The sequence below is a fragment of the Myotis davidii genome, unplaced genomic scaffold, assembly GCF_000327345.1.
Source record: "Myotis davidii unplaced genomic scaffold, ASM32734v1 scaffold993, whole genome shotgun sequence".
Lineage (NCBI taxonomy): Eukaryota > Metazoa > Chordata > Mammalia > Chiroptera > Vespertilionidae > Myotis > Myotis davidii.
The window spans coordinates 2422219-2448474 of NW_006285483.1; the positions used below are offsets into that span (position 1 = coordinate 2422219).

General features: G+C 39.9%; 1 protein-coding gene and 2 long non-coding RNA genes across 5 annotated transcripts in view; all 3 read left to right on the forward strand.

Annotated features, from left to right (window-relative positions):
- LOC107181912 overlaps positions 1–16344 on the forward strand; it is a 19526-nt gene extending 3182 nt beyond the window's left edge. The window contains exons 2-3 of the long non-coding RNA XR_001512622.1: positions 4495–4500; positions 14978–16344. This is a non-coding gene — a long non-coding RNA (uncharacterized LOC107181912). The remainder of the gene's footprint in view (positions 1–4494; positions 4501–14977) is intronic.
- SRSF1 (serine/arginine-rich splicing factor 1) lies at positions 7010–16344 on the forward strand. Of its 3 annotated transcripts, XR_001512619.1 has the most exons (7): positions 7010–7411; positions 7831–8015; positions 8363–8535; positions 8736–8922; positions 9291–10691; positions 12410–12456; positions 14416–16344. XR_001512619.1 is itself a non-coding variant. In XM_015559089.1 (5 exons), exons 1-5 carry the CDS (start codon positions 7218–7220, stop codon positions 9311–9313), a joined length of 762 nt encoding a protein of 253 aa, XP_015414575.1. In that variant the 5' UTR covers positions 7010–7217; the 3' UTR covers positions 9314–10851. The 3 variants fall into 3 exon arrangements, 1 of the variants encoding a protein (XP_015414575.1); XR_001512620.1 differs by lacking the exons at positions 12410–12456; positions 14416–16344 and having other exon boundaries at positions 9291–9409; positions 10334–10851; XM_015559089.1 differs by lacking the exons at positions 12410–12456; positions 14416–16344 and having other exon boundaries at positions 9291–10851.
- Positions 16345–25339: 8995 nt separating this feature from the next.
- On the forward strand, positions 25340–25858 carry LOC107181911. Its single transcript, XR_001512621.1, has 2 exons — positions 25340–25523; positions 25649–25858. It is a non-coding gene; the product is annotated as an uncharacterized LOC107181911 (long non-coding RNA).
- Positions 25859–26256: the final 398 nt, after the last annotated feature.

A 26256-nucleotide genomic window follows, 5' to 3' on the forward strand; every position in this document is an offset into this window, starting at 1 on the left:
CAGTGTCCTATATAATAAAGAGGTAAATGCAAATTAACCCTCATGCCCTCACAAAATGGCTGCCTACGACCAGGCCAGCAGGGGGCTTAGTGAGGGATGACCAAACAACTGAACAGCAGGTCTGCATGGGGTGACCAGGTCAGCAGGGGGGACAGTGAGGGGTGACTAGGCTGGCAGGGGCAGGCAGTTGGGGTGACCAGGCTAGGGAGGAGGGCAGTTAAGGGCAACCAGGCCAGCAGAGGGGGACAGTTGGGGGCAACCAGGCTGGCAGGGCGGGGAGGGGGGCAGTAAAGTGTGACCAGGCTAGCGGGGAGAGGAGCAGTTAGGAGCAACCAGGCTGGCAGGTAGGGGGCAGTTAGGGGCAATCAGGCAGGCACGCAGAGTCAGTGAGGGATGATCAGGCTGACAGGAGCAGGGGTTAGTTAGGGGCAATCAGGCAGGCAGGTGAGTGATTAGGAGCCAGTGGTCTAGGATTGTGAGAGAGATGTCTGACTGCCAGTTTAGGCCCGACCCCTGTGGGGTCCTGGATTGAAGAGGGTGCAGGCTGGGCTGAGGGGACCACCCCCCTCCACTGTGCATGAATGTTGTGTACCGGGCATCTAGTTAGTAAGTAAATAAATAAAAACATAAAAAAAAATAAAGCAACATTCCTTTACTTATCTTGGGAAAAATTATTTTAAAAGCATTTTTTTTTCTTTTTAGAGAAAGAGAGAGAGAGACAAGAGAGAAACATGCCGCCCTAACCGGTCTGGCTCAGTGGATAGAGCATCACCCTGCGGACTCAAGGGTCCCAGGTTTGATTCCGGTCAAGGGCATGTACCTTGGTTGCGAGCACATCCCCAGTGGGGAGTTTGCAGGAGGCAGCTGATCGATGTTTCTAACTCTCTATCCCTCTCCCTTCCTCTCTGTGAAAAATCAATAAAATATATTTTTTTAAAAAGAGAGAAACATGCCATATTTGGGGACTGAACCCACAACTTGGGTATGTGCCCTGACCTGGAATCGAACCTGTAACCCTTCAATGTACGGGATGACGCTCCAACCAATTGAGCCACACCAGCCAGAAGACTTTTGAGGAATGACCCCTTAGTGGGAATTTTAAGCCTGATGACAAACCCAGATGGAAGATTTGAGTGTCATTAGTGAGAACCAGAAAAATGTGTCCTTGGGTGAGAAGGGCAGGGGTGAATATAAAGCATTTTTTTAAATGCAGAAATTTTAGACTGAGAAGCTGAATATACTACTTGGGCATATAAATTATTGTTTTTGGTGAAGACATGCTCTACCACCACAAAATTATGGGGGGTTATGTGTAGATAGAAATATTTCTTATCTCTGTACAGTTGTAGATGCTTTTCAGGAATGTGTATGTTCTTATTTAAGCTGTGGCTTGCACTCTATCAGAAACTAAGATCCAGAAGACCACATAAAGCATAGTCAGACTTGGTTTTCATCACTTACTAGAGGAATTGGAATTGGAAAAGGAAAAATGTCCTGGACCATGTTTGGCTGGCAAGATTCAACCTTATCTATGTATTGAGAATGCCCTACATGTGGTGTTAATAGTGAACAATCCAAACTTTGGAAAATATATCGATGTTGGCTCATGTTGACCTGAGGCAGAGGGAGAGGTTGTATTCCTGCATAGGAGAGAGGAAATTCCTATAAAGGCAAACATTCTCATTCTCAATCAATTTATATTAAGATAGATCCCAACAAGCCAAAGGAAATAATTTTCTCTCCCATGGAGTCTGGATTCTACAAAGAATAGACATTAACTTAGAAGAAACTGCAGCCAGACAAGGAAATATCCCATGGGCATGGGTCTAGATTGTTGACTATACTGCTCACCACATCTAGTAGCCCTCTGGGGCCCTGCATGGTGGAACCAGCACCAGTCTGAAAACTGGTGGGATCCCAGAATTGTAGAACACAATCTGCGAATTTTGGAAATGTCATCTGCGAATTCCACAGTGAGTAGACATTAGTAGATATTTACTTTGAACAAAACTCGTATGGATTCTTTGCATTCAACATCATTTCAATGCAAGAATGATTACAGAAACTCGCACCCTTGCACTGAGCGTTTCGAGGCAACTAAACTTAAAAAAAAAAAAAAAAGCAACCAATTGGAGCAGAGCAACAGCTTCTATTCTAGGCTTGTTAGACCAGCAAAGGAGTTTGTTTCTACCAGCTCTTAGTACCTTATCACTAAACTGTAGTAATGGCTGATGAAGCATGTAGAAGCAACATATCACTTGAAAATGTGTATTACTTATGTTTACAACTTCTTAAAAATGTAAGATCTTACCCATGACAAAAACACACATGAGAGAGAGAATGTGACAAAACTGAATTTTTTATTTAGGTTTAAGCAAAAATTACAAAAACAGGCTATTTTCTTCTCAGACTGGCAAACTTTTTCTGTAAGGGCCAGATAAGTCAATACAGGGTGGGGCAAACAGGTTTAGTTGTGAGTACACAAAATACAAGGGTTTATTCTTGTACTGTTAATTATTGTATTATTTTCCATACAAACAACTGTAAATCCACTTTTGCCCCACCCTGTATTTTAGGCTTATGGACATGCAGTCTATGTTGCAAGCAAATTTAGAAAAGTAATTCTGAGAGTTTTTAGTTAATCTGGGGTATTTTCTAAAATAATAAAGAGAAAAAATAATCACACTCTCAAAATTTCAAATCAAACATTTTTATTGAAATTATTTCTAACACAATTGGCAGCAGTATTAACATATAACTACTAGTAATAATAAAATAGCTAACATTTATATAGGATTCAGACCTTAAGATTAAATTGCCAAAACAGCATTTTTAGCAAATAAAGCTTATCTATCATATTTTAAATATAATTCCTTAAAGAGCCATTACTCGATCAAATTAGGAAATGTACAATATGAAGTGGAGTTTCAATTTCTAAGAGAAAGAACTGAGCAGCAAGAGGGAGAGAGGGAGTAACAATTAGGAAGAGGAAGACATGGTGAGAATATATCTCTTTCTAATAGATGATTTTAAGAGCTGTTTTCTGGCAAAATCATATCCTATTGTCATCAATAATGGAACAATAAAGATGGAAAGCATTAGCTAAAAACAAAACAAGGGGAATCATTGAGTGAGGGAGGCCAGTCCTAAAATAAGATTACCAAAAATATATTATTAGATGACATCTTTGAGTTTGAAAAGTGGCCATCCTGATTATACTGTGAAATGAAAAACAATTATTGTACCATTCTGTCTATCCACTGACAGCATGATGCAGTTTCCAAAGAAACAACATCCTGTTCATCTAACATCCCACCTTTTTAAAAGAGCAGTCAGTAAATTGTCAATAATATTTGTTTGAAGAGAGAATTTACTGGGAATAAAGGGATAAAACAGAAATCTGTCCTCAACATAGTTTACCAGGGAAGATGAGACGAATATAGATTAAGTTAAAAGATATATATAATATTTCTTCCTTTTTCAGAGAGTATCTACAACTAAAACAAGTGGAACAAGAGAAGAGAGCAATGATTTTCAATCATGGCACACAAAAATTAATTACTAAATTTCTGTGTCACACCAAAAAATGTATTATATTTTTTGCCTATCTGACAAAAAATAGGTATAATTTTGATTCATTCACACTTGATTATATTGTTGTACTGGCTGTTGTGGTTTTTTTATTTGACAATCAAAGGGAAAAGAGGTTAGTGCCCCTGACTAAATAGTTAGGTATTGCATGTTTTAAAAATTCTTGCAGCACACTGGTTGAAAATCCCTCAGGTTGAAAATTTCTGGAACAGAGATATGCAATTGAACTGTTCCTGGAGATACCTCCTATACACAGTACAATGAAATATTCCTAATCTTTGAAAGTGTCTCTTTACCTGGTAAATGTAAGTTATCCCCAGGGAAGACAGTGAAGACACACGAATATTAAAAAGTGTTTCCAGATTAGGGAAGCCGTACTTCAGTGCAAATTACTCTAGAGCACCCCCAACCCCAATAATGCCTTTAGAGGAATGGTACTAGAGAGTGATTTTGCTGATTGTGGAGATATTTCTTTCCCCAGACATTTTTAAAAAGTTCTGAGTTATAATTTACATACTATACAATTCACTCACTGTAATTCTACACAATTCATGATTTTTAGTATTATTTACAGAGTTGTATAGCTATCATCAGTGTTAAAGATTTTTAAATATTCTGCAAATCACTGAAAAACTGTCTTCTCATTTCAACCCTAACAGTAATTAAATTTTTGAATTTCTTTCTTTTCTTTTTTCCCCCAAAAAATTATTTCCAGAGGAAAATACAGAGCTGACAGGGCATATACTCACTGAATTGACTCAAAAGTATTTTAAAAAGTTTCTTTTTGAGAAAGTAACTTTTCATAACCATTGACAGTGTTGAAAATAAAGCAGCTTCTGAGAACTAAAAACTGGTAAAATCCATACTTAATAAATTCATTAATTGTGGCAGCAATCCATAAAGCTGCCTGTGATTGTGTAACTGATGAGTTTAAAAACACTTTAAACCCCTAATTAAGATATGGATGTAATCTCTGGAGGCAGAACTGCCAACCAGCAGAAATCTTATCAATTGTCTCAGCAGGCTGTTTAGAGAAAGTTTGTGTGAAGGTTAGGCTACAGGAAGAGATTATTGCATTAATTATTGCCAGCCGGGTGGGCATGGCTCAGTAGGTGAGCATTGACTTAAGAACCAGGAGGTTACGGATTCTGGTCCCAGTCCCAGTCCCAGTCCCAGGGTCAATCCCCAATGTGGGTCGTGGAGGAGGCAGCCGATCAATGATTCTCTCTCATCATTGATGTTTCTATCTCTTTCTCCCTTCCTCTCTGAAATCAGTAACAAAAAATATATATGTATGTATATTATTATTATTGTTGTTGTTATTATTTTAAAGAAAGAGAATTGCCAATCTTACCCAGTTCTGTCCAGGAACAGACACAAAATCCAGGGGCTATGAGTTTTCCTGTCACTGAGGAGGTATATATACTCCATTGTTTATCAGGTCTCACATGATCTGAATGAAATATCTCTCAAAATGGCTCACCTCATTTTGTTTTAATTTCTCATTTACCAAGCAATTGCCTGTTGTGCTTTCCAGACCTGCCACGAACATTTACCTTGGCATGTACAATTTGAGCATCTGGTTATTGAAAATGAATCTGCCCTACCACCAACAAATGAACAAATAGTTTGGTTCATTTGCTTTCTTGTGGACTAAAATCTATTAATCAACTCTGGTACATGGATAGTATTAACTGTAATAATCACTAAGCTAATGCCATCCTGGGAGATCTTGATAAAGAGCCATCCAGACATTTCCTGCTACATCCTGATCTGACCACGGACCCCAGAACACAGGTTCTATTCAAATACAAAGGAAGCTGATACAAAAACAAGAATGTCCTATTCACTCTGTATTAAAGTCTACCTTGTAGTCCCCTGAACTGAACAAAATCAGAAATTATTACATTAATTCAAACAGACAAGAATAAATCAAAGCAAATTCAATTTTCTTATTTTTCTGGAATGAAAGTGTCCTGAAATTAAAAAGCACTCTGGCTGAAACCGGTTTGGCTCAGTGGATAGAGCTTCGGCCTGCGGACTGAGAGGTCCCAGGTTCGATTCCGGTCAAGGGCATGTACCTGGGTTGCAGGCACATTCCCAGTGGGAGATGTGCAGGAGGCAGCTGATCGATGTTTCTAACTCTCTATCTCTCTCCCTTCCTCTCTGTAAAAAATCAATAAAATATATATTTTTAAAAAGCACTCTGACTTAACATTAATCAACAGAAGATGAACCTGAATAAATCTAAATTGATGGATGAATATTTGAACAGAAAGAAAATATGCTCAGTAAATAACTATTGAATGAAAATAATACCTGCAATGTAAAAATAAAAATTCTCATCTCTTCTGCTACTAACTGATTTGGACAGCACTAGAAACTGAATAAATTTGTTAAAATAGTGTCCTTTTTGGTCAGCTTCTCATTTAAAAAATTATCAGGTTCTTGTCTTTTTAATTAAAAGCTCAGTTTCAAAAAGTACCATTGAAGGATAATCAATCTGTCCTTCCCTCTAAAATTTTCAGAGGTTATTTCCCCTTTTGGGATCTACAGGCCCTTTTAAGAATCTGATTAAAATTTCAAATCCTCTTTACAGAAGACAGTCCACGCACATATACACATAATTTTGGAAACCATCAGAGTGTACAAGGACTACCAAACATTTGTAAAATGCAATCAACTTTTAAAACTAATAATGCCCTTCTTCTAAACCATCTTTTTTTTTCATCTCAAAGGCACTTTGGATTTTGAATATTCTTGTGTTCCCTTATTTGTGTGTGTTGTCGTCGTCTTTACTGTGACTTCTGGGATGACCAGAATCAAATTTGCAATCCATCTCTAGGAACTTACCGGGCTATTACTGCGGATATTTTGTGTACTAACTTTATCCATGACTCTTATCTTAACGCTCCTTCCTTATTTTCCCATTCCCCTGGATTTCTTCAGCTTCAATCATGTTTTATGGTATTTCTGCAAACTGCCTCATATCCCTGGGGCAGGAAGACAGTCACCCCTTGACTCTTGATCGAATCCAGTGTAGCGCAACTCCTGCACTCGGCGCACTCTCCGAGGAAGCCCGGGTTTCCGGAACAGCCGACGCGTCCCTTGGACTCCGCCCCCGAGAGTCTTTCCCGCCAAGGGCCGTTACCGCCGCAGAGCATGGTGGGACAGGCTCTAGGGTAGGTTTCACCAATCGTTTTCAAGGCGCCTAGTTGCTCTAAAAGGCTTTTTCCTGAGTAAATTATCTCTTAAGACTCGACAGGGGTTAATAACCCTTTAACGAAGGCTCTGTATTTTTTTTTATCAAAAGCCAGCCACTCCCTAATCAAACTACTGGCAAATCGGGAACGCAGGGAACTTTTTTCCCTTCGCGCGGAGGGTGACGTCGCGCGTACGTGAGCGTACTTTCGCAGGCCCGTTACGCTCTTGCGCGTGCGCACTGAAGTCAAATAGCTGCTTCCTCCCGCTGCTCTTCTTCCCTCCCCCCATATCCGTGCGCCAAGTAGATAAAGGCGCCATTTTGGAGGGGCCGCGGGAGCCGAGGTGTCGCTGCAGGTTCGCTCTGCCGTGCGCTAGGCTTGGTGGGAAGGCCTGTTCTCGCGTCCGCGCTTTTCGTCGTCGCCATGTCCGGAGGTGGTGTGATTCGTGGCCCGGCAGGGAACAACGATTGTCGCATCTACGTGGGTAACTTACCTCCAGACATTCGAACCAAGGACATTGAGGACGTGTTCTACAAATACGGCGCTATCCGCGACATCGATCTCAAGAATCGCCGCGGAGGACCACCCTTCGCCTTCGTTGAGTTCGAGGACCCGCGGTGAGGCGACCTGGGGCTTGCGGCCTTGAGGAAATCGGTTGGAGTACTTGGGGAAAGCTCCAAGGCCTTAATATTAGAGAGTGGGAGACGGGCTCCGAGGTAGGGGGCTAGACGCTATCCCCCATGCGGGAGTCGAGTAAGGAGCTGAGTCGGTTTGGCCTTTCTGGTGGCCGGGCCCCCGTGGAGGTTCCCGGAGCCGGCTCGCGCCCGGAGCGTGAAACTGGGGTTGAGGGCCGGTGTGGTGTCGGGGTCGGGAGCGCGGCGTGTTTCTGAGTGGGGGAGGGGCCATCCCTATTATGCGGCGCATGTGAGCGCTTCCACCCCCGGTGCGCATGTGCGGGGACCGCTGGGTCCCGACCGAGTTCGCTGCCCCTGCGGGTCCCTTTTTCTGAGCCCTCTTGCGCTCTATGATTACGCAGAGACGCGGAAGACGCGGTGTATGGTCGCGACGGCTACGATTACGATGGATACCGTCTGCGGGTCGAGTTTCCTCGAAGCGGCCGCGGTACCGGCCGAGGCGGCGGCGGGGGTGGAGGTGGCGGAGCACCCCGAGGGCGCTATGGCCCCCCATCCAGGCGATCTGAGAACAGAGTGGTTGTCTCTGGTGAGTTGACTGTTAAATATGGATTGATGAGAAGGGACAGAAACTACTTTAAGTTTTCCCCGCATGACTAGTTTAACAAATGCAAGTCTTTATGCCAGGTCTCAAATTACTTTAGTTTCTTGTTTAGAAACTAAGCAAAGATTATTGTAATGGAGGTTTATCGAATTAGATGGCGGTACCTAGAATATGAAGATCCTTACTTTAAAAATAATTTTGGGCTCCGGTCTCCAGAATCGTAGCTCTTTACCCACGATCTTAAATGTAGTCATTAATTATAAAGTAGTCTTTGTTCTAATGTAAATTTTAAATTTAGGGTAGTTGGTGTTGAAAAAAAGTCACTTTTTCAGGACTGCCTCCAAGTGGAAGCTGGCAGGATTTGAAGGATCACATGCGTGAAGCAGGTGATGTATGTTATGCTGATGTTTACCGAGATGGCACTGGTGTCGTGGAGTTTGTACGGAAAGAAGATATGACCTATGCAGTTCGAAAACTGGATAACACTAAGTTTAGATCTCATGAGGTAGGTTATACACTTATTTTTTTCTTTGGCCAGAATTGGATACAGTGGTCTTAACAGTGGATTTTTTCAGGTAAGATTCAGGCAAGGGTGCCCAAGTAAAGTGCCAGATTTCTGGTTTTAGCTACATTGTACTCATTCAGCATGCCTGAACACAGGTAAAAGCTTAGATCTTTCAATCGAAAGTTCTGTCTATTCAATAGGGAGAAACTGCCTACATCCGGGTTAAAGTTGATGGGCCCAGAAATCCAGGTTATGGAAGATCTCGATCTCGAAGCCGTAGTCGTAGCAGAAGCCGTAGCAGAAGCAACAGCAGGAGTCGCAGTTACTCCCCAAGGAGAAGCAGAGGATCACCACGCTATTCTCCCCGTCATAGCAGATCTCGCTCTCGTACATAAGATAATTGGTGACACTTTTTGTAGAACCCATGTTGTATACAGTTTTCCTTTACTCAGTACAATCTTTTCATTTTTTTAATTCAAACTGTTTTGTTCAGAATGGGCTAAAGTGTTGCATTCTTGTGTAATATCCCCTTGCTCCTAACATCTACATTCCCCTCATGTCTGGTAAATTGTATTTTAAGTGATGTCGTAGACAGGATTGTTTAAATTTAGTTAATTCTCCATTCTCTTCAGACTGTGATATTGTGCAAATGTCTATTCTCTGGTTTGTGTGAACGGGGATGTTGGGGATGTTTGTGGTTATCTTACCTGGGGAAGTTCTTATGTTTATCTTGCTTTTCATGTGTCTTTCTGTAGACATATCTGAAGAGATGGATTAAGAATGCTTTGGATTAAGGATTGTGGAGCACATTTCAATCATTTTAGGATTGTCAAAAGGAGGATTGAGGAGGATCAGATCAATAATGGAGGCAATGGTATGACTCCAAGTGCTATTGTCACAGATGAAATTGGCAGTATTGACCTTATACTAAAAGGCAAGCGTTAAAAATGATATATATGCATCTACCTTAAAACACGTGGCAAACATCTTATGCAGTTATCTTTACCTACAATTGCTCTGCTCTTTAAACCTTGGCAATTGTGGAAAAATTATATTGCCCATTTGTAACAGTTTATTTTGCTCCCTTCCCCCCTTTTTTGTTTTAATAGGGACTAATGTGGGAAGAACTGGCTAATTTGTCACAGTGCTTAGTTACAACTGTTAATGTGTGACCTGCTGTTGGTGTACATGTGGGTACAGGGTGTCTTTAATTCCAACCAGATAGAGTATAATATCAATACTGCTAAATCTGCATGTCCTCTGTGTGACTGATATAGCGTTGCTATTTCATTTTTTTAAGACAAAATGAAAGCAAATTATAGAATTCCAACATATTGGTGTAGATAATCTAGTTGGGAATATACTTTTAAGTATCATCTTCCCCTTTAAACTTATATTCATAATTGACTCATGTTTAAAACACTTTAATTTACAAATTAAATTGCAGATGGGAGCATTAGATTTAGTTTAGACTTAGGTGGGTAACAATACCAGTATACTTTTCAAATACATAACTTTTTGCAACCACAAAACCTGTAATAACGCTGTACAGTAACAAGTGTTGGCATTATCAGTTGAACTGTAAATATAAAATGCTTCTTCCAATTAGTCTCTATGATGATTAAGTTTCTAAAGTTTATCTGAACACCATTCAGAAACTTGTTTTGGGGAATTTGATAGTTATTGATGTACATCTGTTAAACTGATGACAGACATAACTCATCATTCCCCAGAAACCTTTTTTGATTACAGTATCTAACATTTTGCCTCCTCTTTTTTGGTTTTGCTGGTTATAAAGGTTTGGATTGGAGAGGGCTCACTGGATCCCAATCCTTGGAGCTGGATCATTGGATTCAAATCATAATGTGGATAGGATAGGGAGGATGAATTACAAGGATTCATGGAGCGGGATCAGATTACCAGGAACATAGGAGTGGATTCCTGCCCCAACCAAACCGCATTCGTGTGGATTTTTTTTTTTTTATTCAACTTAATTGGCTATTCCAAAGATTTTTTTTCTTCCTATTTTTGACGATTGGAGCCCTTAAGATGCACGATGGAATTGTGTTTTGCATTTTTTGGTAAAAGGAGCAAAGCGAGGACCTGGAGATATACGCTGGAGCAATCTCCTTGGAAGGATTCAGCACGAGTAGATGGTAAACACTTAAAGGGGAAAAGGGGGGGGGTTTGTTTAAAATAGTAAATCAGTAAGTCATTTCTAAATTTAAAGAACGAAATTGGAGTTGAAGAATAAGTAGGTTTCCAAATGGCTGTTGCCGTTTTTCTTTTGAAAAATAAACGTTTTTTAAAAAACTATGCATGGTTGTCCTTTTTCCTCTTCTAAGATTTTAACTGGGAGACTATCAGTTAATACTTTAAATGATAAGATTCTGACTTGCATTTATGTGTTAGTAAATTAAAGGTTCTTGAAAGGTAATTTAATGGTATCAAGCAATTCTTGTTAATTGTAAAAATATTCAGGGGAAGAGAAGAAAGGGTGAGAAAGGCAATTGTGTATGTAACATGGTGAATGATGGGTGATCTAGTCTCTGAAAGAAATTTCCAATACTTTGATAATAAAAAAGTTATTAAAATGTATAGATGCTGCTTATTTTTGGTGATCATCTAGATAAGATAGGCTTTTATACAAAATTTGAGTGATGGCTGGTAAATGTTAACTTGACGGTAGCCTTTGACATTCTTGATGAAACTCATCTCAAAAATTGGTAAGTATTAAAATGTTTAAATTCAGCACAGATTAGAATTCTCAACACAATTTACTTCCTTTTTAAAATGTGAATAGTACACCAGAAGAATAACTGCTTATTCGAGTTAGTTGTTGCTGATGAAAAGCTGATCATTCTTTAGAATTTTGCCTTGTAAACCCCTCTCAAACATAAGGTTATTATTCTGTATCCAAAACATGTCAAAGCAGTGATTATATCTTGTATTCTACCATTTTTTATGTCTTTTTACTTGATAGTCCCTTGGTTTTAAATTTTTCATTTGCTTGAATTAGGATTTTAACCTAAAATTCCTCATCTGATTTCCTGATAGCTATTCACAGCCATCAAACCATTCTTTTTCTGCACCCAATTAAATTTTAACATTTCCCTTGGGTGCTAGTGATATTTGGAAGCTGAACTTAAGACAGCTGTTCAGGTAACGTGATTTAAAACTGAAGAGGGATATTCAAAACTAGGATTCCACTTGAAATATTAAATAAAGCAATTGGTATGGATTTATTAAGGAAGTTTATGTAAATTCAAAATAGGTTCAAGAAGCAGAAAGATTGATTAAAGTTATGTTTCTCATTCAATTATTAACCAGGCCTGACACTGCTTAGGAAGAGATCAGGCGTTTTTAGGGTATGACATTTAATTTTGGAGTGGTAAATGGGTAAATTTAAGCCTGATTTTGTTTGTGTTTACTGAACATTTTGATAACAAGATCAAAATGAAAATTGCCTTCACTCAAGGTTAAGTACATTTAAGCTAAGTTGAAAGATGTGCTCTACTAAAACTTTTAGTTTGAACCCCGGGGGTAAACAAGATAGGCTGTTTGAAGATTAGAAAGGACAAGGTATTAGCAAATGACAGAGGGGCACAGGTTTTGCAGTTAAAAGCAAGACAGCTAGTTGTGAGGGGAGATGCCTATTTTTTTCAGTCTTAGGAGAATGGCTCTTAAACCTCTACCCGAATTGGCAGCTATTAGAAGAAAGCCACCCTTTTGGAAACTAAAAAAGTTGGCTTGAATTTTCCACCTTTTCTCCCTATTTGTCTCCTCTTAGAATATTACAGGGAGCCTATAATTAGTTATTTTCTAACCAAGGAAAAACTTAAGTCTAAGAAGCACCTATTTTTCATAACATCAGATTGAGTAACCCATCTTGCTGTTCAGCCCACATGCTGGAAACAAAAGGTAAGAACCCCATTTTCTGATTCCTTTTTGGGATCTGAATTTTAAGAATTAAGCTATGTTTAATTTCTTAATGTTTGGAATATGAACAGATTCCCCTTGTTTAAAATGTTTTACTAATTTTTACACTTTCATACATTTCTAGTGCATATATCCACTCGTGCTTAAGTGCAATATGATTCTAGAATTTCAACTTTTAGTTTTGTCTTTGAAACATCTTGCTCATTAGGGCTGGTGTTTCTAAGTTTCTGTGAAGATAAATTTACATGTGCCTTTTTGCTTTGTCTATGAAGTAATAAATACACTATCAAAAGTAGTTATTAAAAGGAGAGAAATTAGATTGAGGTTCTATTGTAACATAACCATCCTTTGGTTTAACTTAATTCTGTTACTGTATGGAGAATGCAAAGGCAGGAAATGGCTTCACAGTTTCTTATCCAAAAGACATTGAAAACTGATTTTGTTGGACTAATGTAAAACCTGACAAAAATTAGTGTTTTCATTTTGTACTTAACTGTGACTAACTTGTCTTCCTGCAGAAGTACTGATGTGTGTCATAGTTACCATGGGGTTTGCTGAGGGTTTTATGTTTTATATAGGGTCTGTATGCCATATCTTTGTAAACAGGCTCTGAATTTCACATACATTTGTCCTCAAGAGTTTGGAAAGGGGATTGTAGAATTATAATAGGATACGTAAAGCTAAAGATTGTGTAACTTTGGATGTGATTAAAACAAACCTGTTACCGTGGATATTAAGTGATACAAGTTCCCCAACTTAGGCTGAAGTGGCCGCAAGAAAAGAAAAGGTATGACTCAACATTGTATATTCTGTTGCTATAGTGGGTTCAAAACATTTGTATTCCACTGAAGGAAATAGTTTGCCGTCTTAGTGTATACAGTGGAATACTGCATTCTTTTAGGGTAGTTTTTTTCTTTCTAGTACTTTATTTTCAGGAGCACTAATTATTCTGGTCCTATATAAATAGCTGGAATTGGCATGAAGTAAAAAATTATAAGGAAACATCTGTTCATATTGTCTGTAGAACAAAGTCATCTTGGCAAAGACCTTTTTTTCTTTTACAGACATTTTAAATATAGGTGCAATAAGTCAAAGTATACTTAAATCAGCACTGTTCTTGTGAATGAGGACTTTGGGGTGCTTCTTCCTAGCTCTGAAAGCTATACTTAACCCTGATTGTGATTTTTAGTGATCAAGGAAAGGAATTTTTTTTTTTTACTATTGCAAAAATCACTTGGTGATTCTGTAGTATATAGCAAATAAATTAGTCTTTGACTTCATCCAGAAGTTAATTTAGGCAGAAGTAACCTCATAATAGGTTATCAGGGAGAGAGGTTATTCATGCTTTGTTTGCTTAGGAGGTTACTATTTAGGTAGGTATGAAACACAGTCAAAGCAACACTTTAAGTTCATTGGGTCCTAAGTGTTTTGTCATCTCTTTAAAAGTACAAAGGAGTTAACCTCAACAACCAGGTTATAAAATGTACTCCTGTTACCTTACAACTTAGAAGTGTCATCTATCAACTGTTGATATCAATGTGAAGGTAGTGGAAATGGAGAGCCTGTGAGCAAAATGGCCAATTGTCGGGATGCTAAATATCTTAAGGTGATATTAAAAAACCCCCCACAATATTTCACTTTCCAAGGGGAAATCACTTAACCACTAGAGGGAGCTATGATGCAAAAGCAACAGGAAATTTTCCCTATTGTAAAGGATCCATACAGCAAGGTGGAAACCAACTATCTAAATAGTGTATATATTTGCTCCAAAGTTAGAGATTGGTTCTTTTTGGGGTAAGTTTTCTTCCTGTAACTTTACCTCTGTCTTCTTATCTGTTGGGCAAAATCATTTCCCTTTTCAGCTTCTGGATCCATTTAGGTTTTGAATAGAGCTTAATTTCACAAGTACCAAGCTTACATAAACCAGGAAAGTATTTGTAGATCTTAGGAGAAAATGCTGAAGACATGGATCTGCTTGTTTTCTGCCACCCTGTACATCTTCAGGTATGGAATAGTAAGGCCCTAGAGTGTAAGAATTGGGTGGAATAGATATGCTGGGGGGCGGGGGGAGAGTCTTGGAATAAAATTGGTCATATACTACCAAAAAAAAATGAATATGCTTTCAGAAGCCTTTAGTTTTTATGGCGTGAAACAGTTTCTGGAGTGACCTTATTTCTTGGCATTAATTGTTACTGTCTTTAAGAACCTGCAAGTCAGGTTGGCTGTTTATGTTTTCCTGTTTTCTGGGCCTTATGTAAGTAGGCACAGAGTAGTATCTTTTGATCAAAAAGTATATTTTTCTCTTGATGTGTTTACTTAGTGCCATTTTATTTTATTTTAAAGTTGAAAATTATTGGGGAGTAGTACTTAAGCATTTGTCATTCATATCTCCCCCAACTTTACATTGCAAAAATGTAAAGGAAACAAATTTCAACTTGCCTCCTGTTTAAATTGTCACTAAGAATACTGTATTAGTTTCTTAGCCTTACTTGGTCTAAATTAGCAAGTAGTACTGAAGAAATTACCTCTGAAAATTTTTGGCACACCCATCAAACAATCATTCCCTTGCATGTTGACACAGACTTTATGTATGTGCTCTAGTATAGCATATGTCACCTGGCTGGCTTTCTCTGTCCATCTACCTCAACTTTCTTGGTTCATGAATTTTTATTTTCTAAGGAATAAAAGCAGTATGTGGCACATGATAAATACTTAATTGAAAAAGTACCATTGGTCCTTAGTGTTACCATACATCTGTCTTCTAACAGTTTATAACCTCTCATACGCTTTCCTCCTAGGTATGTAGCACAGTGCTATTATACTGAGTAGACACTTAAAAGATGAATTACTAAATTGGAAGAGAAACCTAGAAAATTGAATTCCTTTTCTGAGTATCTTAAATTGGGTGAGGAACCTTTTTCTTTCTTCCAGGGGCCATTTAAAACATCATTCCCGGGCCGTACAAATTACCAACTTAAAAATTAGCCTATATTTGGTCAAACATTTAATTAACTTACCCCTAATGCCTTAGCAGGACCAGACCAAATGATTTTTCGGGTCAAACTTGTACCCCACCTGTCTTAAATAAAGAACCAGTAAATGTAGGTCTCAATTTTAAGTTGGGACTAAATCCCTATACAAGTTATACTTACTGTGCAATAGAACTAAATATTTAGAACATTTTCCATATTGTGATCTAGAGTGTTTTTTTTTTTAAGACATTAAAAAATTTTTTTGTATCACTAATTCTTGGCCACAGTACCATTGTATCTAACTTAAGCTAGACTATAGAGATGTGTTTTCTTGTCAAATGGAATTCTTTAAAATCCTGTTTGGATTTGTCCTCCATCTCCATTTGCCATATCAGCATCCTTGTCTGTGCATCCACATTTATTACTAAAATGTCTTACCTTATTTCACTGACTCCAGTCTCTATCCTGGCCATTAAGTCTGATCTTCCTAAAACATGTCACTTCACCTAATATGAATCAATGGATTATAGTCTACCTTTTAAATTTATCACTATTCTCAATCACATCTTCCCCTGATCTGATTGATCTGGCAAATACTGACCATGCTTGTTTTTGCTTCTGTACTTACATTTTCAGACTTCTTCCTTCCCCCCACTTTAGCAGTCACCTGCAGCTTTAAATCCTGGTCATCCTCAAAGTTCATTTCTGCAACTATGAAAAATAAGCTGCTAAACCCAAATAATAGCTGTCTTCTCTGATGCATTTAGTCTCTTCACAATTTATTACTGTGGAATGTTTTGTGTTAATTTTTCATGCCCTATGGAATTTTTGTAATATTTGTATTTCCCAATGAGCCAAATGCAATGCTGTCAGTTTAATAAATGTTGATTGAACAAGATGGAAAGAACTTAGTACTTCTTAAAGCAAAGCACTGTATAGAAGCTTATCTCACAAACGGTTAACTGGATGGATTATTGGAGAAAAATTTTAATTCTAACATTGCGTTAGATAATTTCTCCTTAATGAGGAAATGCAAATTAATTTAAATGCTAACCTAAGCCAAGTATAACTGGAAAAGAGCTCCCCCAAAAAGTCTTGCAAAGTCAAAAATGAAGTTTTGCTGCACAATGGCACACTTTGAGTATCAAGAATTGATGCCATTGTTTTATAAAAGTAGAGTAGTTACTTTTTTTTTTTTTTTTTTTTTTTAGAGTAGTTACTTTTTAAAAAAATATATTTTATTGATATTTCACAGAGAGGAAGGGAGAAGCAGAGAGAGTTAGAAACATCGATGAGAGGAACATCAATCAGCTGCCTCCTGCACACGTCCTACTGGGGATGTGCCCGCAACCAAGGTACATGCCCTTGACCGGAATCGAAGCCGGGACCCTTCAGTCCACAGGCTGACTATCCACTGAGCCAAACTGGTTAGGGCAAGTAGTTCTTTTTTAAAAATATGTTATTGGTTTCAGAAAAAGGAAGAGGGAGAGAGATAGAAATATCAATGATAGAGATTCATGGACCAGCTGCCTCCTGCATGCCCCACAATGGGGATTGAACCCACATGTGCCCTCACTGGGAATTGAACCAACAGTGTCCTCCTGGTTCATAAGTCAACACTCAACCGCTGAACCACACCGGCCGGTCAATAGTTCCTTTTTTTGCTGTTTCCTACTAGGTCTCCTTTTCCCATCATTCTTAAGCTTAATTATTACAGAAAAAAGTCTTAAATCACTTCTGAATTCACTGGTCCTGTCACTGAGGGTTCCTGCAGATTTCTCAATGTGATTGTGTCATTTTGGTTCTTTTTTTAATGAGTTACTCCATAAAGGGATTCAGATAGAAAGATCTACATAGACTGAAGAAACCAGATGATATATTGTTCCAGGCCAGGGACCCTGGTTTTTAGGCTTATAGAGGAATTAGCTCTCAAAGCCAAGAGACTTCAAACATTTAACACACAACACCCAAATCCTATAAGCACCCCATATCTCTGGGCCTTAAAAATTCTTCTACCCTTTCCTGATCAGTTAAAGTACAATTCTTGGACTAATTGCACTATTTGTTTTGCTTGCTTTGGCATGTTTATATAGTGACATGTAGTTCATACACTTAATGAACTCTAAGCTGTTGTCTTAATATATGTGTTGCATTTCCCTCAACTACATGGTAAACCTTCGGAGCAAGGACTGTTAACTTTCTAACACTTCTTTCATGTCTAGTATCCTAGTACACACCTTAATAAATGTGAATATGTAAATAGATTCATGAAATCCTAGGCAGGTGTACCCCATAGCTTAGATCTCATATGTAGTGTGGTCCTCCGATCAGATTGGATTTATTCCCAAAGTAGTGACTTTGCTGCCTTTTTTAAATGGAAAACTTCAAGGAGGAAATGCAAGGACTTGGGATAAAAATACTTCTTTTTTTTTAAATCCTCACTCACCTAAGGAATTTTTCCCATTGCTTTTTAGAAAGAGCAGGGGGCAGGAGGGTTGAGAGAAACCGATTCGTTGCCCCCCACATTCATTCCTACCAGGGCTGGGGAATGTTTGAGAGACCCTTCAATGGGTGTCTGATGCTCTAACCCACTGAGCCACACCAGCCAGGGCAAAAAAAAAACCCTTTTTCCTACTGAAAATAATAGTTGAAAGTACTTTAATTTTAATCCTCAAATAGTATTAGCCTCATTTTGCAGTTTGAGGAAATAGGCTCAGAGATGGTAAAATGGCCTAGAACTTGAATCCAAGTCTCTTGGTGACAAGTTTTTGTTTTACTACTGCATTGCTTTTTTAAAGCCAGCCAGTCATTTCCAGTGGGGAGGTTAGGGGGATTAGTTTTAGAGCATAGCTTGTAATATCCACCTGATGCCACCAGGGTGCCCCATGGTGCTGTCTTTGATTCATTTTTTTAACCCTGGTTTCTGGGGGCAGTTCCAAAGCAGGAGTTAATCTAGTCACAGTGGCCATAACCTGGAGCCCAGCAACCAGAAAGTGATGTGTTTAGCTCCCTGGCTTTCCAGTGTGCAGTGCACAGCCAGAGTCAGAGAGGCCCTTACCCTCTTTTGACCCCTACTAATCAGGGTGGCACCACAAAAGGACAGTAGGTCATGCAGTGGCCAGAGCCTGGCTAGCACTCTAGGCAGCAGCCCCACAAAGAAATGTAGCATAGAAACAACTGGGTAAATGTCTATAAACACTTGCATTTGTTTGGTAACTACACAAATTTGTATTAGTAAAATAGATCCACGACATAAAACCAGATTGAATTGCTTTACCACCGCAGGTTAGATAGCTTTTTTTTTTCTTAATATATTTTATTGATTTTTTACAGAGAGGAAGGGAGAGAGATAGTTAGAAACATCGATGAGAGAGAAACACCGATCAGCTGCCTCTTGCACATCTCCCACTGGGGATGTGCCCGAAACCCAGGTACATGCCCTTGACCGGAATCGAACCTGGGACCTTTCAGTCTGCAGGCCGACGCTCTATCCACTGAGCCAAACTGGTTTCGGCAGGTTAGATAGCTTTTAAGTCAATGTGTGATAACTTTCCAGTTTGCAGTAAACGTCTGCATTACACTTAGCCCTGAGTATTCAGCCTTGGAGGCATCAGGTGTGAGATTTTATATATATATACACACACCCACACACATACATATGTACATATATATATTTTTTAACTGATTTCAGAGGGAGAGAAATACCAATGATTCTCGAAATACCAATGATGAGAATCACTGGTCAGCTGCCTCCTGCACACACCACAATGGGATCAAGTTCACAACCCAGGCATGTGCTCTTGACCGGAATCAAACCTGGGATCCGTCAGTCTACAGGCTGACACTACCCACTGAGCCAAACCGGCTAGGGCTGCATCAGTTTCTATATTCTGCAACCCTAGGTGACAGTTCTGTGTCAGAGCTAACACTTATGTGAGAACCAATAAAGTGAAGTCTTGATTTAATATTAAGACGACAACTAGCCCCTTTTAAAAAGTTGCTTCCTTCCTAGTGCTCTTTAAGCACTTTGTGCAAATGTCTAACTAGTCTATATTACTTTTCTTTACTGGAGGAGATTCTGAAAAGTATTTCCAGTAACCAGCACAGTTTCTGGCATTCAATGGGTGCTCAATAAATATGTTTACTGAAATAGCAAAACCATAATAGTTACAGAATAGTTCTGCACGTGAGCTATTTTTTAAGGAGAGAGTCCACATTAAGGGGGGGGGCGGTCTTCGTTTTGTCTTCAAACTGATTAGAATATATTATGAACTAGGAAGTTAGTCTCTGAGGTGTCCTGACTGGTCTTTCAAAATCTTGTAAAATCTTAGTTGTAATTAGTGTAGCCTGAACTGGGGGCTTTATCTGAGCTGATTCTCTATATAATCACCCATGCTATATCTCTAGGACCAAGTGTTTACCAGGTGGCACTTGGATCCACCAGGAGACACTAAATTAAACATTAATTGGACATGTTGGACTTGTGCCTTCCTCCTCCTCCTCCCTCCCTGTTTTTGCAGGAGAATTTCCATCCCAAAATTCTGGTTTCAAGATCACTATGAAATAAATCACAAACTTACCTCTAGTAGTCAAGCTACCCTTTCAGTTTTCTTAGCTCTGGTGAAGAGAGCTAATCAGATTATTAGTACCAACTTGGATCCCTTCATAATCTTTGCCTAGGTTAGTGGTCGCTTTGCCTAGGGCAGTGGTCGGCAAACTCACTAGTCAACAGAGCCAAATATCAACAGTACAACGATTGAAATTGCTTTTGAGGGCCAAATTTTTCAAACTTAAACTATATAGGTAGGTACATTGTTATTAATTAGGGTACTCCTAAGGCTTAGGAAGAGCCACACTCAAGGGGCCAAAGAGCTGCATGTGGCTCGCGAGCCACAGTTTGCCGACCACGGGCCTAGGTGATCAGAGTAACTGCCCCAGCATAATAACTGTGTGTATTGGACATTTATAAGGACTTCCTCAGGCAAAAGGCAGAAATGATACCTATCCCAACTCCCAGAATATCTGTTTCTGGGATTGGTTTATTCCTTTATGCTCAGGAAGCGTTTTTACTGGCTTGGATTCACTACTTGCCACCTGCTTTCTAAGCATTCACTGCTGAGTGAAAGGGGAGAGAAAGTAACAGGGGAGGGGGGAGGAGGAGGGAGCTAGAAAAAACAAGAGGAAACAGCTGGGGAGCTGGGTTGGGGCTATGCTTATGTAAGATCAGTGAAACAAAGTTAGCAGGGACAGGGTCAGGCCTTGGGGGGTAGAGAGCTAATTCTGTCAACTAGTTGAGTAGGGCCTTGTTTTGTTAGAGAGACTAAAGTTACTTCAAAGGAAAAATCCACATGTTCTGAATCTGACCGTTTTTCCCTGGGTACCATCCTAAATTGTTTATCGAATCAAAATCTATCCTGCCCTCTAGGAATTCTGGTCCTCTTTAAGTCTAGCAGAGAGCTTGATGCCACTGCTCAGGCAACCAAAGGCGAAATGCTTGTAGTAGTATTGGTGTTTTATTGACAGCCTGAGGAGGAAATGAGTACGGTTGTTGTCCCTCCATAGAGCTTACCAGGCCCCTGTACCTGCTCTTATGCCAGGACCCAATGATTGTAGAACTTTAGGCAGCTTCTAGTTCAGAGACTTCTCAGGGTCAAGAAACATCTTTACAGGAATTAATTCCCTCTCTTGGAATCTTAGCCAGCCTTTATGCTGTCTTGGCCTGTGTCCCATCTCTTGGCATTGCTTTCCAGAATGGAGCAGACTTCCTAAAGCTTAGCCTAGACCAGGGGTGGGCAAACTTTTTGACTCGAGGGCCACAATGGGTTCTTAAACTGGACCGGAGGGCCGGAACAAAAGCATGGATGGAGTGTTTGTGTGAACTAATATAAATTCAAAGTAAACATCATTACATAAAAGGGTACAGTCTTTTTTTTTTTTTAGTTTTATTCATTTCAAACGGCCCGGATCCGGCCCGCGAGCCGTAGTTTGCCCACGGCTGGCCTAGACTCTAGGTAGTCTGGTGATAATCACATCAGTGTCTTAGGTCACCACACTCCCTTCCCTCACTCAGATTCCTCAACACAGTTTTCAATAGTTCTTGTCCCCTTCAACCGAGGAATGGAGGGATCCTCAGTTGAAAATCAGATTTACCCAATGAAGCTTTTAAAAAATCTAAGCCAATGAAAGGGAGAGGAAGGAGTATCAGAAAAACAGAGCCAGAAACAAAATCCTTTCCGAACTCTGAACTATCCCCAAATTTGGTATGATGAAGACACTGAATAGCTGTTTCTACTGGAGTTTGGGTAAAGAGGATTCACTTGATATATCTATGGTTTTGCTCTCCCCCTACCTACACTTCACAAGAGCATTTACAAGTAGTAATTTGGATAGCACAATACTGGTTAGTGTCATTACATTCCTCTTAACCAGTGGAATGTGTTTGAGTTGGAGGCTTTACCTACACTGTAAAAAGCTTTACTTCTGTACCAGAATAACTTTATACAATGATTTGTTATTTTTGACAATTAGCCGATTTTTGGTTTCTTATTTCGGAGGAGGTGGGAGGGAGAGAGAGCTAGAAACATCAATGATGAGAGAGAATCATTGATCAGCTGCCTCCTGCACGCCCACAACCTGGGCATGTGCTGTAGGGGATTGAACCTGGGATCCTTCAGTCTATAGGCCGACGCTCTATCCACTGAGCCAAACCAGCTAGGGCAAACTGAGCTAAACTTTGTAGTTCAGTTCAGACCCACCAAATTGAGTGACGTTTTAAGTATCAACTTTTTCAAGTTCAGCCTTTACCCTGGGCTTGGGGCATTTGAGGGCAGGGAGGAACAGGTGTCCAAAGGAGAAATGTTGGTGCCCGAGAGTATGTTTTCCAGTTGTATTGAATTTCTTACTTGGTGTATTTTTGACCTTAGTTTCTTTCCTTCTTGTGTCCTATACTATTTTGCTTACTATTTAGGAGCTGTAAAATGTCAGTATTTCTAATCAAATGTTATCTGGATAGAACTGATAGGCTTAGCATTGATTTATGGCCGCTTCTTTCAAGAAGCCTTAAGGTGATAAATGTGTTTCCATGGCGTTGGACTTGTTTTGGGGATATTGGGTGTGTGCCCTTCTTAGGAACAGTAGAGTATTGAAGAACCCTCAACTACTAGTTTAGGAAAATGGGTAGATTTGTTCCCTGTTCTTTTGTTCTCTGTGATTATTTTCCAGCTCTCAAGGAACTTAATAGTTATGGGGGGAAGGGGAGGGAAGAAGGAAGATCTTTATTGTTTCCCCTTCCTCACCTTCACAGTTAAAACAAAAATAACTGGTGATGCCACTTTAGGTAGTATAATTGAAACAAAAACCCAACTTCTGACCACATGGGCCACAGACATTTGGCTTAAGCCCTCACGTGTGTTTATGGAGCTTGGGTAGAGTGGAGGGGGTGGGAAGAGTACTTCTGCATTCCTCTCAAGGAGATTTGGTTTTTGTTTGGAGGAGAGGGATTTCCCTTTGGTCCAGTGTAAAGTGTGCTTCTTTTTCTCAATTGTATTGAGGCTGGAAATGAAGGATAACATTTCTGGTCACTTTTTTGGTATTTCTAAATATTGCAGTCTTGGTTTTTACTAGATTTGTGAATTGTCAGTCGTCGCTTTTTTTCATGAGTTAGTCCAGTATCTTGATAGTTTGAAGCTTCTTCTGACTAGATCTTCTCTACTGAAAGTTTGGATTGGATTTGTTTTTGGTTTGTTGAGTGGTCTTATGTGGGGACAGGTAATGAAGCAGAGATGCTTTCTATTCCTAGGATTCTAAATCTAATCTTAATCCTTAATGTACTCATAGGATTTAAAAGTCCTCTTCAATATAGGAAGGAAATATCCTGTGGCTTTTTAATGTCTGCTAAAAATTGTCGTTAGAAAAGCTAATCTTAATAGGCATCTTCCTTTGTCATGTGTCATTAGCCTTTTGGCCACTTACCTTAGGGCTCTTGAAGGAGAGAGGGATAGGGCATGAGGAAAAATTTGTCACTTTCAAAGGAAGAGGAATAGCCCTAGCCAGCAAGCTCACTGGTTAGAGCATAGGCCTGCACACCGGAGGGTCTGAGGTTCGATTCCAGGGCAAGGTTGTCAAGGACACATACCTGGGTTGCAGGTCTGATCCCTGCTCCCCATTGGGGTGGAAGGCATCCAATTCATGTGTCTGTCACATCAAAGTTCCTCTCCCCTCCTCCCCTCTCCCTTCCACTTTTTAAAATCAATGGAAAAAATATCCTCACTCCTTGGGTGAGGATTTTTAAAAGAAAGGATTAATTAATTGGCTCTTATGCAGCTGTTAATGGGGAACCACTCAATAACACCAATAAAAACATTTTACTGAGCTTCTGTTATATTCTAGGAAATACTCTTAAGCATTTTACATATATTTCTCATTTAATCCGCAAATCACCCTTATAAGATAGGTATTTACTTTGTCCTCGTTTTCCAGATGAGGAAACTGAGGCCTTAAAAGGTTGACAGGTTATACAAGCTGAGGCAGGGGGATAAGGGTGGTAAAGAGGATAGGGAGGGAATCTTGAGTTTTATTTGGGTGAATATAGGCACAGTATATTTTTTGCTTAGGCACAGAACATTTTAGTTATTCATCATATCTGAGGGTAATACTATTTATTCACTCACTGAACATTGTTTACAATAATCAAGGTAAATTTACTGTCTTGAGACATCCCTAGTCTCTTTTTTTCCCCCATCCTTAGTCTTTTTACTGGACCCCAGTATGGTCTGTGGAGGGGCTCATTTTGTTTGTGATTAGACATATTGTCTGTCCTAAGGATAAGCAGAAATGCCCCTTCTAAAAAAACAGTCTTTGATCTTACTGGTCTCATTATATTCCTCAAAACAGTTGGAGCTGATTGTTTTTGCATAATTGTTCTTAGGTTTAAAACTTCATCTTAATTTAATAAGTGGTTAGATTTCCTTTTTAAGGGAGGGTTTGGGGAGCAATCAGGAATTCTGGTTTCACCTATTGACAGAGATAAAATTAGACATTTTCCTTAAGAAAAGTGTGATACTTCTGAATCCCAGCTCTTCAATAATGAGAACTGAACTGTTTTCACTTGACCTCTACTTCCTGTTAGTGGGAAACCCTCTCCAGCGGTGCTGGGAGAAAGTTGATGGAGAAAGTTTTCTAGATCCCAGGATAAGGTATTCAAGAGAGTCCCACAATATTGTCATTAGAATAATGGTCTTCATTAAATATGAATTTTCACAATCTTGAAGCTCACTTTCACCACAGTTTGAAAGGCAACCAAGTAGGAGAGGCTACAGAGGGGAGGAGGAAATGAGATGAACTCCAGAGCCAGAAAGAAGCCCATTTTTTTTCTTTTTTTAAAATATATATTTTATTGATTTTTTTACAGAGAGGAAGGGAGAGAGATAGTCAGAAACATCGATGAGAGAGAGACATCGATCAGCCGCCTCCTGCGCATCCCCCACTGGGGATGTGACCGCAACCCAGGTACATGCCCTTGACCGGAATCGAACCTGGGACCTTTCAGTCCGCAAGCCGACGCTCTATCCACTGAGCCAAACCGGTTTCGGCAAAGCCCATTTTCTTTACTGAATGAAAATGAAAGATCATGTAATGTCCAAGACCAGAGCAAAAAGGTCTTAAGTTAGTTAATTCCTTAGGTATCTTAATTCCCTCCCTATCTTGCATGCATACATAAACTTTAGGCTTCCTGATTCCTTTTTCTTTCCAAAGGAGACTAATGGACATTTATAGGAGACAAGGGACATGGGAGCAGTTTAGCTGAAGGAATGTATCAGAAACTTCATTTTCTGTCCCCTCCTGTCTTAGGCTGATGCCGGAAGCCGGTCCATCCTTGCTGTTTCAAGGGACCTGGCATATATGTTTATCTGCTTCTGCTACTGATCCAAATTGCAGAACTCATTCCTCCCCGAGGCCTGCAAGCAGTAACCAATTGTGTATTTATGGGAAAAGTTGGAGATGGTGACCTTGATTAGAATGTGTCTGGAGAGGATGATAGGAGACAGTTGGTTACGAAAGATGTTGAAGTCTTGAATAGTGAGAATTTTTTGTAAACCAGAGTTCATAGAAATATCACTGATATGGCCTGCCCCCTCATTTCCTGCCACAGGAGACTTCTAGGGCTGGAGACACTTGTTTAATAGCTTGTCTATTCCCCATAGCTACCTCTATGTGAGGAAAGGATAGAAAACGTTCAGACATCATCATCCAGTACCAGTAGCAGTGACACCTACACGGAAGACTTGGAACTGCAAACAGATGCTGGGGTCACCTCAGTGACATCTGACGCTGTCCAACCAGAAGTTCGATTTTTGTTTTGAGGGGTGAGGAAGCTGACTGTACTAACGGATTAAAATAATTTCTTGACTGCAGTTTCTCGTTTTTATTTTTTTTTGGCGGGAGAGGTGGTGGGGGGGGGGTAGAGTTTCATATCCTATCTGGAGTAAAGGGGAGGTTGGGAAGCTCAGCCCTTCACCCAAGAATAACCCAGTTATGACATCTCCGCGTGGGAAGCGTTTCCTTCAGCACCGGGAGGATTTGAGGCTGCACCCGTGGGAGTCCCTGCCTGAGCTGGAAGGCCGCGCAGATTAGATGCGTATCACAGCGAGTGCGGGGTTCAGCTCGCTGAGGACACGGGAGGGGAGCCGGTGCAAGGGGCTTCCCCCAGTTCGGAGGCGGGGAGTGTGCTACGCCTAAGGGACTGGAGAGCCGGTGGCCCCGGTGGCTGAGCCTTCCGCTGAGGGTCTGAGGTACGCGACACCGCCGGACA